The sequence below is a fragment of the Parasteatoda tepidariorum genome, chromosome 7, assembly GCF_043381705.1.
Source record: "Parasteatoda tepidariorum isolate YZ-2023 chromosome 7, CAS_Ptep_4.0, whole genome shotgun sequence".
Taxonomy (NCBI): domain Eukaryota; kingdom Metazoa; phylum Arthropoda; class Arachnida; order Araneae; family Theridiidae; genus Parasteatoda; species Parasteatoda tepidariorum.
This window is the reverse complement of record NC_092210.1, coordinates 43,172,106-43,190,659: the sequence shown is the minus strand read 5'-3', so window position 1 is coordinate 43,190,659 and position 18,554 is coordinate 43,172,106. Positions and strand designations below refer to the sequence as shown.

General features: G+C 29.4%; 2 protein-coding genes across 2 annotated transcripts in view; one reads left to right on the top strand and one right to left on the bottom strand.

Moving 5' to 3' along the window:
• Positions 1 to 10,230, top strand: part of LOC107455888 (sugar transporter SWEET1) — a 12,485-nt gene extending 2,255 nt beyond the window's left edge. The window contains exons 2-6 of the mRNA XM_016073612.3: positions 1,698 to 1,775; positions 3,839 to 3,962; positions 4,810 to 4,968; positions 8,139 to 8,258; positions 8,622 to 10,230. Coding sequence (XP_015929098.2) covers positions 1,698 to 1,775; positions 3,839 to 3,962; positions 4,810 to 4,968; positions 8,139 to 8,258; positions 8,622 to 8,708 — 568 coding nt within the window. The 3' untranslated portion in view covers positions 8,709 to 10,230. The remainder of the gene's footprint in view (positions 1 to 1,697; positions 1,776 to 3,838; positions 3,963 to 4,809; positions 4,969 to 8,138; positions 8,259 to 8,621) is intronic.
• An 858-nt stretch (positions 10,231 to 11,088) lies between these two features.
• Positions 11,089 to 16,762, bottom strand: LOC107455887 (cleavage and polyadenylation specificity factor subunit 6-like). Its single transcript, XM_016073611.3, has one exon. The coding sequence runs from the start codon at positions 16,538 to 16,540 to the stop codon at positions 15,020 to 15,022; it is 1,521 nt and encodes a 506-aa protein (XP_015929097.2). The 5' UTR covers positions 16,541 to 16,762; the 3' UTR covers positions 11,089 to 15,019.
• Positions 16,763 to 18,554: the final 1,792 nt, after the last annotated feature.

The following is an 18,554-nucleotide window of genomic DNA, read 5'->3' as shown; positions in this document are numbered from 1 at the left end:
GAAAGAGGCCAAATCAAGACTGCCAAAAAAGCGAGTTATTCAAAATCTAGCAACCATGTCACCTTTTTTAATAATAAATAACAAAATAACTAAAACACATTTTCACTCCAAACTCCCCAGAATTTCATAATAACATTAATATCTTATGAAAGGCGGCAGATTTGAGCTCAGAAATTATCTAATTTATTTCGTTTACTGAAAACAAAATTATCTGTTTGAAAACATCGCCTATCAGAATAACATGTAGTAAGCAGCTGCAAACTTTTTAACCAGAACTTGAGTAGGTCCCGAGCTCGAGATTGTTATTGTTTACATTTCTATTGAAAACACCATCCATATCATAAATAGGTTATAATTCTTGTCTTAATAAAAATCTTAAATAAGGTTTTATGTCCAACAGTTAAATCTGCAGTTCCAGGCTATTTGTAAATTTGTTTTATGGTATATACAAAAGCAGAAAATAAGTAAAATAAAACGAATTATGTTTTTCTTCAAAATGAAAACTTTACAGAACTGCTATAAACGTTGAAAAGGGAAACAAATTTCTTTATTTATGAACTTAGTTATTTTATTTTGATTTGAAAAGCGAGTTAAGAAATTCCACTGCAATATTTTATAAATGCTCGTTCTTTTCGTAACTAATTCAATATATTGTTATAAGAAATATTCTATTTTAAGAAATGCCATTTTTATTTCATTGGCATTTTACTTCAAATGATTTCATAAAGGTAACTGAAAGATTAAATGAATTATGAACTACAGGTTGAATTGAAATATAATTGGTTTCAAAAGTGGTTCTAAAAAGTACTAACTCACGGAACTTTTTCCACGGATCCCTAGGGTTCCGCGGAACACCATCGGGGAACCACTGCCCAAAGGCATTAATTTTAACCAGATTTTTTGTAAGTATTAAGAAGCTTAGTTCAACTTTAACACGCCGTTTTACTTATAAGCGATCTGCGGCATGATGTCATAGTTTGCATGTGTGGGTATTTGTGATCCTCTTGAAGTGCAAGTACCTTCTTGAACCTATTCAAATAAATTGACTTACAATCTCTTTTTTTTCTTCTCTGCTACTCTGTTAACATGTTCATAGTAATTTCATTTATTAGCTTTTAATATAGTGTTTTTTTAAATACTGAGTTTATTAGAAATACAGGTGGATTTAAATATTTTTATGAATAAAATTCAATAATTTGCATTGCAAAAACATTTAAAATTTAGCTCTATTATCCTTTTCCTCTGCTATCCTTTTCCGTTCTACGATTTCTTAAGTTTTATTCTCCTCTTATATAATTAAACAAAAAGCAATTTTAGTGATTTACAGTGCAAATTTCATTAGAGTGTAAATTATTGATTTCTGTTTCAGGTAACTTACTTAATTTTAACACATTGGTAATAGAGGGCTTGCAGATGCAGATTCGAGTTTATGTTTTATTTTATGTTCCAAATCGAAAAGTGCACTGCTGATATGAGTTTGTTGGACAAGGAACATTTCAATAACACCTGAAGTTTTTATAAGCAGTAATTCGAATATTTATATTTTCAAGAAAATTTTTTCAAAATGTCTCCATTTCGAAAATGACCTATATGACAGTTATACTTGCCAATGTATTGTTATTTTAATGTAATTGAATTATGTAATGCTATTTCTTTGTAATTTGGAAGGCATCTCATGAATTTGTCAACTATTTTAGACCAATCTGTTGGGATTTCTTTAAGAAACGTTCAACTTCAAATGTTTCCGTTTTACCATTCCTCGCTGCATTCATTTGGTAAGATTTATTTCTTTGTATTAATTTTACGATAAAAATAAAATATTGGTTGTAATAGCAATGTAATTATTATTGTAAATATAATTGTAATGATTTGCATATTTTTGTGCGTTTTCAGAGTGATTGTATTTCGGTTAGAGTTAAACAAACTGGGATCTAGCTGTAAACAACTACTTTTGACTTAGACGCCATTTTTAAGAAATCGCTTGAAATTTGCTGAGTTACCACGCTATTTGGAGATATATATGAAAAAGAGAGAAGTTTTATGTCAAAGCCAGTATTTTTAAAAATTCGATTATAAAAGTTGTGATTTTTGTGGGGAGGGAAGTTACAGACCATGTCAACCTTCATCTATGAAAAGGTACACCACCATACAATCGAGTTAACATGTCTTATATACTAGTGAATTGGAATTGTATTTTTGTAGTGGTAGATACCCTACAGTAATCCCCCACCAGAATTCGATACATGGATGCCACTAGTTGCTGTATTCGTGACAGACCGTGAGAGCTGTATTAAGGTCACCGGGTTTTGAACATTAGTCATGAGAGCTGTATTAAGATCATGGTCGTAGTCGCTCCTGTGTTGCCTTAGCAGTCGAGTGTAAGCAGTCCGACGATGTGTTTTAATCGAGACTGAGTAGCAACAGCGCAAGGAGGTAGATAATGTCGCAGTCACAAGTAGCAAGTCAACTGTTCAATGTGTACCATCCATCGAAGTAAGCGTTTGCAGATCGAAGTGGGCTTTACTGTCTAGATAGGCGTGTTCGTATCGAAGTGGGCGTTACTGCCAAGGTAGGCATGTTCACATCACGTCCGAAGGTCACCAATGTTCATGTTCGTGTAGCTTAATAAGGATAGTTAATTCATTTAACAAACATAAACTTTAATAAAAACAATTTCCTGATTATACATGATTAAGATGTTTCATAGGTGCACGGCCCCTGGCAACGTGCGTGCTTCGATCGTGCAGTCCAGAGAGAGAATGTAGCGTCGTTAGCCGCCTCTCTTAAGGTTAACAGAAAGTTCGAAGTTGAAGTTGTGGTTTTTGTGTGCGGCGCGTAGCGCCATCTTACGCTGAACACAGAGCCATGTTTGAGCTCTGCCGCAGTACTGGCTGGGAGTTCGGATACCGCAACATTTAAAAAATTGCAAATCTTTTTTCTTTTTGCCAAATGTTGCTGTCGTATAGTGTCCATCTTTTTCAGCTGGACATGACACCGTGTAGCTATATTCCATAATGCTCCAAGTTAGGGACACAGTATGCCAGTAAGCGCGTGACGTCGCTTACAAGCGTACTGTGGATCATTTTCAAGGATGTTTTCCAGACCAAAGCCAATAGTCCATTGTGCAGCTCTAGGGCGACTTGGGTAAAGTGCCTAAGTATCTACCATCTTTCAAATGTCTCTCCTGAACGATATAATTGAAATATTTGAACGATTTTTAGAGTTGGGGCTAAAATGATCCTTTTCACCAACAGTCCAAATTGCAGGACGCTAGCACAAACATTGCTAAAGTTTTAAAAGAGAAATTCTTCAGATTAAAGTTTGATAATGTTAATTTTCGTCTTCAAATGTGCTTAGATTTCTTGAGTTCCTTTTTACTAAAACTGATTAACGCTGGCTATTTGAGAGGGTATTAGTCTCCTAGCTTTCAAACGGCTTCAGATATAGTTATGAACGGGGAGTCTAACAGTTAAGTGTTACATGCACTTATAGCGCCACCTGGTGAAAATTGCGAAATTAGCATTTCTATTTCGAAAACGGGACCAGGTGAAAGAAAATAATGTAATTACAAAATTTGAGATAGGTATGCAAACTCCACAATCTTCCACCAGATGACGCTTTAGGTGGTCTCTTCTTGTAACGTACAGCCACTTTACTATACATCTAACATCATTTTATAAATATAGCTGAAGCTGCTGGAAATTTAAGAAGTTGGATAAGTACTTAAAGGGCCACCCTGTTTTTTAGTTTAGTCATTGTGAAACACCCTATATTTCAACTACTATTACAACCTCCATATATTTCAGCTTATTTTTCTAATTTTTTATTTTTCCATCAGTTCTAGCCTATGGCTATTTTATAGCATATTTACAAGAGATTCAACGTTACAAGTGGTCAATTCTGTAGCAGCTTTTCTTCAATTAAGCTACGTTTTCTGTTTTTATGTGAATACTTCATTTAAGGTAAGAAGTAAATCAAGTTTAGTTTGGTAATTTTAATCTGAATAAAATAAATATATAAACTTTATTACTTAAAATACTCATGTATTTTCTTTTTAAGAAATTAAATTACAAATAACAAATAAATGCCTTACGTAACTTTTGAAAGTCGGTTACTTTTGAAATTTAGTTACTTCTACAAATATAAAGACTTAATTTCTTTATTTTCTTTAAATACGCTCGTAAAATGAAAATTTTTACACATGGTTGATTCTCCTGATAGATAGAAAATACTATTTTATTTTAGTTAAAATGATAAAACGTTAAATGAAATAAATTACTAGTATATCAACTTTTCTCTCTGCACGAGGTCAGGAATATAATTATTAACATATTTATACCTTGTGAAATGTTTTAAGACATTTTTTTTACAAATTTTAACATAATTTAATTCTAATTAAAAAATATTTTCTTATTTTCGTTTCTTAAATTTAAATTTGCTTTTAAGACCATGTGATTTTATTAAAATATATGAACATCAACTTCTTTATCCAATAGCCATATAATTTCGTGTATATAAAAATTATAATACCACATATTATAATAATACGCACTTCATTAAACTACATTGCTTTTGCATTTTTTATTGGGAAACTCCAATTTTCAAAACGGATCATTTCCAATTTCCCTTTCTAAAAAAATAAACTTTTCAATTGTTTAAACTGTGTTTAATTAGAAATATGCTGTAACTAATATAATTTTATAACTTTATACAAGATTTAAAAACTCATCACATTAAAAAGTTATTTTTTCCCTCTGTTTTTATTTTTCTTCAATTCAAATTCAATAAAAAAAATTAATTTCATTCTAGAAAACAACATTTCAGAAAGTATTCACCACATTTGCATGCCTAATTATTTCCTATCTCTATTCATTCCACGTTGTTGAAGCAGAAAAAGGCAAAGCTTTGATGGGCTATTTGGCAAGTATGGGCAGTATTCTAGCTAGCGCTGCACCATTGGCGAGCGTTGTAAGTAATTCTCTTATTATTAAAAGACAAAAAATAGATAACAAATTTGAGCTCATAGCCGAGAAATTAGAAATAATCTTAATAGACACCTCACATTATGAGTCAATTCATTACTAGTTTAAAGATCAGATTAGTTTTAATGTAATTAATTAAGTTTCAAATGAAAAAACACAAGGTGCGGATTTGCGTGTCTTATTTCTTTTTGTCTACCACAAATTCGAATTGCTGTTTATAGGTTATCATAACATATCGGATATAAGGTTATCATAATATATTGCTAACAAATAAAGTTACTTCTCATGCGTTACTTTTTATTGTGTTGCGCATCCCGCGTACCTACGTTTAAAAATTTTTTTCAAGCACTCATTATTTTTCAAATCCAGGTGTCCTCTCATATAATTATGATTAACATGTTAACAAAATGCTCTCCCATAAAATTATAAAAACTATCGATTTTATGAAAAATGTTTTTAATCGACTTAAAAAGAAAACGGGTTGGTGAGCGGAGCTTCCTAGTTATAAAAAATATCCAGAATTATTTTGGTTATAAACTACTTTTTTTTTTTCATTAACCAAAAGCAAAAACTACCCTCTTTATGTTTTTATACTGAAAAAACGACATATTACATTACGGTGGGAAGAAATATGGTTACGAAACTTGGTTTTCATAAAAAAAATGATCTTGAAATATTTTGCGAATAAACCACTTTTAATTTTTTTTTAATAACCAAAAACATCTTTTTTATTTTGAAAATAATGAAATTTAACATTACGTGGAAAAATTGAGGCAGGGAAAATCGTTACTTCTTCGTAAAAAAATTCTTGAAATTTGCAAAATCGAATTTCTCAAAAATTATAAAAATTCTTTCAGCATTTTGGTAGCTTAATTGCATAGTGCTGGATTTTTCTTTTTAATAACACCAAAATTACAAAATTGGCTCATAAATGGAAAAAAAAGAAAAACATATAGATATCTGTAACATACGAGCCACCATCTGTAGTAACGTCGTTTTCTTAAATTGAGTCAAATTTCAAAATGGCTCCCAAAACGCAATTTTGTTCCAAAATTTCTGAAAAGATTATTTTAGCCGTTTTTCATCAAGAACTTTTCTACAGAAACTTTCATGAAAATCTGTGACATAACAGTAACGGTCATTGGTTGATTTCACTTGGAATGAGCGGATTCCATACTAAGAGTATTTTTAAATATATATTTGCAACAAACTGCTTTTTTACACTTGAAAAATACAGGGTTCATACTCAAAAAGAAAAAAAAAAATTACCTGACTTTTCCAGGAAAATTCCAGGATTTAAAAAAAAATTCAACAAAATTAATACGTAATAAAAATATAAATTAAAATCTATCCTATAACAAATAAATACCTCTGGGGGTACTGATATGAAGATTGATCGTTCTCTGGTTCAAGTCAAAATCACCCTTTAAAACTGGCTGTGACGTATGTGTGTGGCTGAAATTCTATACTGGGCCATAGATGGCGTCACTGGAAAACAAGAAACGCACCCACTGCTTTAAATTCTCTTGGTTTCACCAAGCAGGCTTGCTGGTATTAGCAAAAGGAATTAGAAACAACAACATTTTACGCTATAAAAAATCACGATATTAAGTCGAATAGAACAGATTCGAATCAAATCGAATAGAATGAATAACTAAAAATAATGCTTTTTACCAACAGTCAAGCAAACAAAAAATAATAAATAAACAATAAAAACATAATATATTTAATCCTTAGCTATAAAATAAAATATCCTAATATATGAAACAAGCTGCAAGAAAATCAAAGATAAAAATATAACTTATTATCAATAAAATAAAAGAACAATTTTTCAACAACTAAGTCGTCTTAAAAAAAAAAATTAAATTTTAAAAAATATTATACAAATAATCTGTTTTTAAATTAAATTAAATCATATTCAATCAACTGACGAAAGCTTTAAAGAATAGAAAATGGGGGAAAAAACTATAAAAACGCAATGTATTAAAATTTTCTATTTCAAAAAAAATTAATCATAAATAAGATGGATAAATAGAAAATATAAATTACGGGAGTAAAACCACGAAATTAATAAAAAAAAAATCTTAACGATAAATACCAAACTAGCACAAACAGAAACTAACAAATATATAAGTTAATTGATGTTATTCATTTAACTATAATTATGCCAAATTCTAATCAACTAAATAAAACCAAGTTCTAATAATCCAAAGATTTATTAAAAATCACCAAATTAACTAATATAAAACAAAATTGATCAACAAAAAACGCAATATATTTCATACCTTATTATATTGAAGAAAAAAAAAGATAATGATAAAATACAAGGAAAACTTGTCAATCAAATTAAATAAAAACACGTAAAAATTACCAAAAGAAAACGATAGTTAAAAGAAGCTCTAACATAAATATTAAAACCCGGGAATTAAAATGAAATCTTTATCTTATAACTCAGGAATAAAGACTAATTTTATGAAATAAAATTTATCGCACATGGAAAGCTCAAAACGTAATGGAATCAGAAGCTTAACTTTCATTTATTTTGCCTAACATAAAATATATTATAAAAAAAGACTATTTTTAACGAAAGATGTGATTCCACATTGGAATGGTCAACTAGATTCCTTCAGTTTGTGGTAGGGTCCTTCAAAACTTGTAAATGATAGGGCAACATTGCTGAGGAATCAGAATTCATTCAATTAAACCATAGTGTTCTTTAATAGATATCAAATAAACAAAAAAGCCGATAAAAAACGTATTGATCTATATAATTAATGCATTATCCGTAACTATAAAACAATAATTTGTCATAATAAATAAAGGTAAACTAAAATTGTGAAACAAGAGGGTAAAAAAAAAATCCTTAACATGTTAATACTCTCAAGACAAAGTTCCTAACTCGAACATCCGATAGACTATACCCCAGAAACACTTAAGAATCATGGAATCTTAAGGATTATTGTCCATATATGAATCTTGAATATTTTTTGAATGTCTACTCTTTTGGATAAATTCGCATGAACCAGAATTTTAAAAAAAATTCGGATTATTTTTTTATTCTAGTTCAGCCCTGCCTCAACCCTTGTAAAAAAATTAATCACTAAAAAATTACATGTGTATAATGATTGCTATTTCTATCAATTTTGAATTTTTCAGAGTGATGTTATAAAATCCCAAAGTTCGGAGAGCTTGCCATTTCCTATCATATTCAGCACATTCATTGTACAAGCACTATGGTGCATTTATGGAATTCTTGTTCATGACATGTTTATTCAGGTATGGATGGTTTTTTTTCCTTTCTAATAATGGGTGTATAATGTGTGTTTTCTAATGTGTGTATGCAATAAAGACTGGCTCATACGAGTAGTCTTTCTATATTAAATTCTAGCTAAAAAACAGGTTTACATTATTAATTTCAAAATGTGAAAAATCGTTCTCTCATAAAAAGCCATAAATATTCAATATTCCAGTTAAAAAGATTACTTTCTGAGATAATGGGCAATCATTTTGGGAAAGAGACAATAAGAAAATCCCTGGAGAATAAATTTTGTCATGTTTTTGAACAAATTATTAATTATTGTACAAAATATTCAATGATAAATGCTTATTTAGTCATAAATATTTTTTTTTTCTTTATAGGTTCCCAATCTTATAGGTGCTCTTATTAGTTTCATTCTATTAAGTTTGTTCTTCATTTATCCTGCCTCTTCAAAGAAGGATCTCTAAAGATGTTTAAATTCTTGCTCATTAAATCTACTAGAATTCTATTAAATATAAGTACAAAATTGAATTGTACTTATTATTTATAACTTATACTATGTTTTAAAGCTACATTGCCTATTATTCATTACATTGAATTTTTATTTTTGGAGTTAGAGGGTTACTTATTAATCATACAAATAAAATATTCAAGAATTTTTATTCTTAAGGACATGATTTAGTTGGACATTCCCATAATAATTTTCAGTAAACAAAATTTTACATTTAAATGGTGATCAATTAACATTCTAGTATTTTCACTTAAAAAGAAAGTAGGTTTTAATTAATACAACATTAGTGCACTCACATAATTTCATAAAATAAATTTACAAAATAAATTTAATTTCTTTAAAACTGTTTTTAATATAAGGATAACATAAATGAAATCATTGTACCAAACAAAATAAGAAAAATGCAAAACTAATTATAAACATATTAAAATGAACTTTAAATAAATTCAGAGTACACTTTATGTGTCATATTACGGTGCAAAAATCAGGATTATTACATATTTAAAAAATGTAGTTTTATAAATAATTAATAATAAAAATATTTCTGTGGAAGAACTGCCTATATAATTCTTTTTAAAACCTAGAATGTCATTTTTCCACTGCATTTTCAATTATATTTTGTAGTTAGTGTCCATTAAAAATATTTAGTTATTTAAACACAAAATATATCATTTAAATGCATGCATTAGCGATTGTGTACAAGGGGTCTTTTTTTTTCTGCGCAAAACACAAAATTTTAAACAAATAGCATCTCCTTAGAGTGGTATAAACGTAAACAATAACTTAATAACACATTTATTTATAAAAAAACATTAACTTGCATTTTAAGCAGACAAATAATCTTTTAAATTAATAATATTTTTAATCTATTTTTTATAATTTTTTTATAAAAAATAAAATATGTTTTGAGCTTATAAAAAATTCTATTAAAAACTTATGAACTACAGGGAATAACTAATATGCATTTTTAATAAAAAATATCTATATTTGATAACCAAATATTTTATTCACTATTTTTTGTAATGAAAACTTAAAATTATTTGAAACCCAATCAATTTCCATTTCACAAAACTCTGAATACCCTCACACTGAAATTTTCATAATTCGATATCTGCAAGCGACATCATATGTGCATCAGCCAATCAAGTTCAGACTCACACCTGAGATTGCTTGCCGGTATTCAATTAAATTTGACCCGAAAATTGATTCAGAGCAATAATAATCCAAGTCTTAAAGCTGTAATGATAACACTCTATGCATAACCAGGTGACTAGTTCCAAGTACTCAAGTGGATATACAATTAAAAAAGTACAATAATTTCAAGAAAGCCAATTGGCATTGTCCACCACTGGATGTATAAAACTGTGTTCAGATTTTTGTGATGTAGCAAATTTGTTTTAATAGAATATGTATAAAATCATTTTGCGAAATTTGATTGTGTATGAAAAACAAAAAATAAACATTTTTCAATCAGATAATTTATAAGTTTAGTTAAAACTTTTTTTATAGTAATTTTTTGCTTCAGGTATTGTGTATACAGTGGAACCTGTCTAAATTGATCACCCTCGGGACCAAGTCAAATGGTCACTATATAGAGGTGGTCACTTTATGAAGACTCTTTAAAAGGACTCTTGAAATAAAACTTGTAGAAAATGGTCACCTTACTCAGGCGTTCACTTTACCCAGGTGGTCACTTTTACAGGTTCCACTGTATTTTGCTAAATATAGTAAAATATGAAGATGTGAAATAGTGCAGCTCCTTATTTTCATAGAATAAAAGTGATCGCTCACATAATTAGCAAATAAATGACAAATGTGTCTCAAAGAAGTATGGATACAGTAGATTTAATAATAACCACACTCAGTTGATTACCACATTCATGTTAGTTGAGCAAACAACTAGTTAGAGAGAAAAAAAGAATACCATAATAATACCAAGGAACACCATAATTTATCGAAAAAAATTCTTTACTCAAAGAAGTATGTACACAGTAGATTTCCTAATAACCACGCTCAGTGAGACTGATGTTGGTTGTGCAAAGAACTAATTAAAGCGGGGAAAAAAAGTGGGAAACATCATAATTTATCGGAAAAAAAAAGTTTCTTTACTCAGCTAAATTAGTAATGAAAATATTGAAATTTCATTCTTGAGCTGCAATTCAGGTAACTCTTTTCCATTTTACCCACCCACTTTAAGAGACAGTATGTTATATAAATATATTACGTTTTCGTGCCTAGTTTATCTCATTACATTCACAGGTGTTGATCTGCGTTTAACTTTTAGGACCATATGATATGGGAAATTAGTGTATATCCACTCTATATACTATATTCCATTATAATTTTTACTAAACATTTATTAAGAAATATAATAAAGAAATTAAACTATTTACAAATGCACAAGGAGCAGAAGCTCCTGGACACTTATACAGATACATTTTCAAAAGTCAAGAGCATACTTTTTTCACATGCAGCACGTAGTTAATATTTCTTACATATCATGAGATTCATAATATCCAGGCTTCTTTGTTAGGATTGACATCGTAAGAACTAATCATAAGATTGGATAAAGATGCATTAAATTCTTGAAATATTTATTAAATCGAATGATATTTCGGTTTCATAAAGACATTTTACTGCGTAGTATGGATTCATTTTATAAATAAAGATGACTTTTTTTGTAAAATTTTGCTTTAAAAGCCCTTATTAAAGCTATAAATATATAATAGGTAAAAAAATGTATTAAAATAAGCACATCAAAAATTAACATAATAAAAATAAAATCAAAATTTAATTTGCTAAATAAACTACTTTAATGTACAAAATATAATATAACTATTGAAAACTAGTAATATAAATATAGAATTACTAATTGATTTAATAGAAATGTTTGCCGATCTCTAAAGAAATGAATAAAGAGTCTTTGTAATATTCAACAAACATTTTAATTGTAAAAAGCATGCATAATTTATTTGGAGGACAAAGAAATGAATTAAGTAATAAAATATTTTCAAATCTAATATGAGTATATTGTAAAACGGATAAAAAAAATTAAAATAAAACAAAAAAAAGCTATTTCACTAAATTAAAATTTTGAAGTAAATGGTATAGAATTTAAATGCTGAATTTACATAAACAAAAGAAATTACATTAAGCTGTGAGAGCACTTTTACAAGGAAAACCCCGTTTAGACCGAATAACCCTGAAAAATGCCAACCCGAGTTTCGTCTATTTATATCTATAAAAGTTTAATATATCACAGAATTATAAATTCTAGGTAATTCTCTATTTGGGGGCAATTTATGACTTGATATTATACTAAGAAGTAGTTTGTCAACTGAGTATAGATAAGATAGTGGAAATTTAAACAAGCAAAGAACAGTTTCCCATAGTGTAAAATAAAAGATTCGGCGATCAAATCACTTTTTGAAAGGCTAGAGATGCTTTATAATCAATTTTCAGTTGGTAAAAACATTTGTTCCTATTTTGAAAGAAGGCCAGTAGAAACACAAAAAGCAATATTAAATTTTCATCAACATTTTTTTATGCAGTTCATTTTTCTCTCTTGACCTCAAAACATAATTAAATTTTTGGGAAATAAAAATACTTCATTTTAAAAATAATGGGTTTCAACTTTCCAATTATTGAAAGAAGCTGGATTCTCAAGGAGGGGGTGGAACTCCACCCCTTACATACACCGCTGATTATTTTAGACTGTTGAAGAGCCTAGGGCCACTTTTAGATCGAGGGCAATAGGACACCCATCTGTGGATTAGAAGTATATTTGCACAAACTAACCAGTTTTGGCCCATTTTTAGTTAATTGCTCAACCAAGTTAAACAGTGGCATATTAAAAAAGTGTACTATTATTGCAACTAAAATAATAAAAGTATTATTTTTATAATTGCAATTGATAAATTTTATTTTGAATAAGTAATAAGTTGAACACACTGAAGAAGAAACAAACAGCACAGTAATGATAAATAAATCATTTTACATACTTGACAGATTATAATATTGAATACACTGTAATGGGAGTTGAATATTCTTGTTTTATTAATTAATAGAAATTTAACACCATTATCAAAAAAATGTACATATTAATACTTATATTTAATTTGTACTTTTAATATGCATAGCTTGAATATCTTTCAATAATAAAGTAAAACTTTTAACAAGCTTAATTATTTATATTTACTTAGAAAACCAACTAATCACGGTAAATATAATTTGTTAAATAGAAATAAAATTAATCAAATCCTCAATAACATAGTCGTTATCAAAAATGCATTAATCAAGAAAAAAAATTATTACATACATACACAAAAAATATTACATTAACTACGCTAAGGTGGCATTGAGCTCCTTAATCGATAAAATATATCCATCACAAAAAACAATAACCTAAAATTATAACACAAAAAACTCTCAAAAATTATTTATCTACATTATGAGAATAAATACTAGTGTTTGTAATCAATATATATACAGTATAGTGCTGATTATACAGACCAATCGAGACCAAAGCCGATCCTGATAACGGAAAATCTAAAAAACTGAACAACTTTAAAATATAGCTATTTTTAAATAACTTTCCTTCACACTTTTTTCTGACTTAGAATTAGCAATTATAGTAGTACCTATTATAGTTAATTACAAATAACAATTATATAATGATTGTTAATTGTAATAATTACAAATAACAATATAGAATTAACAATTATAGTAGTACCTATTATAGTTAATTACAAATAACGTGTTTTAAAGTTCTGGGCGGAAAAAATGTGTATGTGAGTTTCCTATTAATGTCACCAACATACAAAAAAAAAAAGAAGATTTTCATCCTCTTTCAGATATTCTGAAAATAAAGAAGCACTTTGGTGTTTTCTTTCTTTTTTTCTTCTTAAAGTGGGAAAAAAACATGTTCTAAGAAAGATCTGAATAATTGAACAAACCGGTAAATCAGCGTTCAGATAATCTACACTGCACTGTATATACATAAATACATTGCATTAAGACAAAACTTAACATTGGAGAAAAAAAACTTATAGATTTGTTTCTTTATCATTATATATATAGCAACTATATCTTATAGTAAGCAAACATTTTTGACAATAGAAATGTAATAATAAAAATCATAAAATATCATACTATGACACTAAAAAATATAATAATTTATTTTTAACTCACTGTTGCTTTTGAACATTTTTTTCACCATAACAAATTGAAAAAGAGAATAAAGCTAATCGATCTACAGTAAAAGTATAGGATACTCAAGTTTAGGTCCTATTGCTGAATTAAACATTTATATAAAATAATATGATTGTAAAGTTTTCAGGAGTAAACTTAAGAAAAAGCAAAAAGTTACAAGAAGAAAATTATTGATAGCTTAGAAGTAGAAACTAACATTTTACAATATTTGAACACATGTACAATATATTTGTATACATGAAAAAATATGTGCTTTCTTTCAAAACTAAAACAGCTTACCTCCTTTTTTTCCAAAAACTATACACATATATATATATTTAATAGGTGAATGTAATTTTAAATTGCATTTTCAGAGATCAGAAAAAAAAGTAAAAAATAAATTTTTTTTTTGGAAATTTGTAAAAGTAGAATTTTCTTTGAAAAGATTGATTTTTTTTTATTGTATTGAAAAAAAGCGCAACTCCGCCAAATGTGGAAAAACTCATCTCTGAAAAATTTAACATCTAATAATGATATATATGATATACATTTATAATAATAAATAATAAGATATGAACAATTTGCACATTATTAGTAAAGATACATTACGGATATATCCATATTATGATCTGTTGCACAAACTACAATCGCCAAGGTGCCAAATAGATTTTAAACTTGCTAATTTTTTAAAAATACAAAACAAAAATGTAGATGTTTGCCCGGGGGTGGCTACAAATTATACTTTTCAAGTAACTCCCTTTCTGTGTGGTTTTAGTTTGGCGCAGGTCACTGCTAGGAAGTCGCCAAGACTTGACAATTTTTCTGCCACAGATCACAATACGGAAATCTCCCCGATACATTAATAAACAATAATGCTGATCATTATATCTGAATAAACATTATTCAGATATAATGATCATTATTTATGAAATTTCAATAATATATTAAAATTTACTTGTAAAAGAATTTTTTTAACGACTCTCCATTAGAACAGTACTTGCTAATCTACAAACTTTAAAAATATGAATGAACTATATATCATGAAATAATGCAAAAATTATACATATTAAAAAATATTTAACGACGTGAGCTTCTGTGATCTCTATCTTTATCTCGATAGCGATCCTCGTGATAACGATCTCTCTCTCTACTGCGTTCCCTATACTCCCGATCACGGCTACGAGAGCGATCTCGACGGCTAGACTTTTCTCTACGCGAGGTCCTCTCTCTTGATCTGTCTCTTTCCCGAGAATTGGACCTATCCTTACTGCGGGATCTATACAACTTAGATTCGATACCATGAAGTGTATCTTGTAAGGAATTAGTTAATATTTTGCATCTTTCGTCATTTCCGATTTTGGACTGCTTAATTAAGGAAATAGCTGTCACTAAAGTTTCTACGGCATTAGCATAATCCCCAGAACTAGCATCTGAAATGGCTCGAGAAATTGCATTGCTAGAAACAGATCGATTCCGACTCATTATTTCCTCGAATTCTGCTTCACTAACAGATATTTCCTTACATCTATTATCACTATTAGAGTGATATTGATTATCAGGATATTGAGCACCCCTATCAGATAGAGATCTATTATACATATCAGGTGGTTTTGTTGCTGGTGGAAGACCTGATGAAATAGATTGTGGATGATAAAAAGGAGAACCAGGCATAACAGACGGCGAAATAGAAGGCAATCCTTGTCCAGAAGTAGGTACACGGGGACCAGCAAGATGGGGCATATTTGTATTTTGAGGCACACCTGGGGGAGGAGGAGGTCCTCTAATATCGGGAGGTGGTAGAATTCTTGGTCCCATTGGAGGTAATGTGCCTTTAGGTGGCAAAAGTCTTATGTTAGGAGGAATTGGCAACCTCGGTAAGGCAATAGACATACCTCCCGTAGTAACTGGTGGTGGACCAGCATAAATTGTTGGAGGCATTTGAACTTGAGAAGTAGGTGGCCATGGTGTGTACCCTGGTTGAGTATTCGAAACAGGAGTTGTTTGAAAGGAAGATTGCATGTTAGATCCATGTTGCTGTCTAGGATAATTTTCATTACGATTATTCCACAAACGAGATTTATTGTAGTGCATCGGTCTGTTATTATTATCTCTAAAATCAGAATCATATTCTTTAGTCCGTCTATCCTTAAACTTTTCACTGCGATTCGATCCACCATGACCCTCTTTCTTTGATTGTGATTCGAAGTAAAATAAATTTTGCTTTGTGCATATTGTTACTACAGGCCTTTGACCATGGATTTCTTTTTCAGGCAATTTATCTAAAGCGATCACGCGAGAATTTTCGGAACCCAAAGTTACAATACAAAAACCTTTGGACTGACCATTGCCTTTATTTTCAAAAAATTTTACTTCTTCAACATCATTTATTTCTAGACTTTTCATGGCTTCAATTAAATTTAGATCAGTTGTCCACCACGTCAGATTTCCTATATAAACAGCACAACGAGATTGTCGCGAAGCGAAGTTGCTGAACGAATTAGATCGTGATTTATTCTTCCGCTCATCGATATTAGAATCTTCACGATTTTCATCTTCGTTCTGTTCATCTAAATCGTCGTATAAGTCCAAATCAGACATTGTTCTTAAAATTACAAACCTTTAAGGCACTACTAAAATATAAAGAAAACGAAAGCAATCTTGTTAAATTTCTGACAGAGATATAATATGCATACAAAACAAACCACTCACGCCAAATAGTTGTGAAAAGTAATTGGCTGATACTGCACTCCCGCAGTAGCGCTAGTAGTAAGAGCAGGCCTAAATTTCGCGAATTTTTCTGCTGGACATAGCTGCACCGCTTAATTTTTTTCTTTTGAAAAATAAAGTAAATAATATTTGAGCTTATTACGAATAGTGTGGTTTTTCTAAAAATGTCAAATAGTTTCACATCCTTCAATGTAAAAGAAATTTAAGGTAAATTAGAGCTGAGCCTACTAGGTGACACAGTGATTTATTTATTTGTATTTAGTTTTATAATATATATATATGAATATATATATATGAATATATATATACTTAAATCAAACTTTCTTATACCTATATTATACAGAATTTATCGTAAAATTTAAGTTGACATTAGCAGTTTATTTTTTTGAATTTAATGAAATTTATAATTTCTATCCATCATGTTTTTTATTTTAGATAATTAGTTTATTTTTTAATTTAAGAAACCCAATTTGAATGAATTATTTTATTACATGAAGTTTTTATAAATAAATCTTCTTGCTTGTTGCAGTTTTGTTTTCAAGTAATTGCTTTCAATATTTTACATAAATTAATGTAAGAAATGTAATGTAAACATAGTTGAATGTGAACTGTTATGAGACAATGATGCAAAAATGTTTAGTATTTATGTTTTTCTTTTTGCAGTATTTTTTGAAAATATATGTATGAAATTTATTTCATATATTGTGTTTCTTGCTTTACTTGAAATGCAGATTGATACTTTCAAAAAGAGTAAGTAAAACTCAATTTACTAATTTGTAAAATAGTTGTGAAATTGAAAGTAAATTTTATTTGCGATATTCCTCGAAGAAAAACTGGAAACTTCATTTCATAATTGTCACCAGATGGCAGAGTAACTAAGAACAGACTCTCATTTCACACTAGCACGCATTTTCAGAATCAAAGTAGTGGCTCTTTTTTTTATTATGTCGATACCTCTGATAAATTGATAGGTGAAAATTTACTGTTGCCAAAGAATCAACTAAAATTTGTCTCTGGTAAAATTAATCAAAAACACTGTCATGAATCATTCTTGCTTTATGCGATTCACGCATCTCCGATTGACGATCAAGAGAGAAGTGACGAGTTGCAGAGGATCGTTGAGGTTGCGATAAAATGATTTGCAGAAGGATGAATAAAGTTCAGTAAAATGTTCTATAAAACATAAAGAAAGAATGGATGGTTGGCTGAAAGTAAACAATTCACGATCGCAACACTTGAATATGCCCTCTAGGGGAGAATATTTTCAGGCTTTTATTTATTAAGTTTTCATTCAGTTCTATCAGAATCATTGGCAGAGTAGGTGGCAATTTTTTTTCTTTTACAGTAATTAAGGAGTAAAATTTTCTCAAGGAAAAAGCAGAAGAACTTGAAAATAGACCCAGAACATTGATCAATTTTTCGGAAACGGAACGCGCCCAACATTTGAAGAACAATTCCTCGATAATTTTTACCTTTCTATTACCAAGAAACTAGCAACCGATAACTTCCGATTTCTCGATCGCATACTGTAACAGGAGCTCAAACCTCGCAGCCTTCGAACGAGCTAAGAAGAGAAAAATGACGTCATTTTGACGTCACGTTTCTATTCCTAAAGGCCTGGTTTCTTAGGACAGGACGCCGTCAGCTGGAAATCAGCGCTAACTTCTGATTGATCCATTTGTGAGTTTGATAGCATACGTCATCGAACGCTCATCTTGAACTACAATTGCCGTCCAACTCAACTGCAGTTGGATTACAACGTGACGTTAACCACAGAAGCAATGGCGGACAACATCCAACAGCACATTGAAATCAGCCAAGATTTTGATTTTGACATTAAACATAGCTTCTTCATTAAACATAGCACTCTTCATTTAGCTCAGCT

What these genes read in the sequence shown, in the direction of transcription:
- LOC107455887 (XM_016073611.3), bottom strand. Translation starts at nt 16,540, where the DNA reads ATGTCTGATTTGGACTTATACGACGATTTAGATGAACAGAACGAAGAT.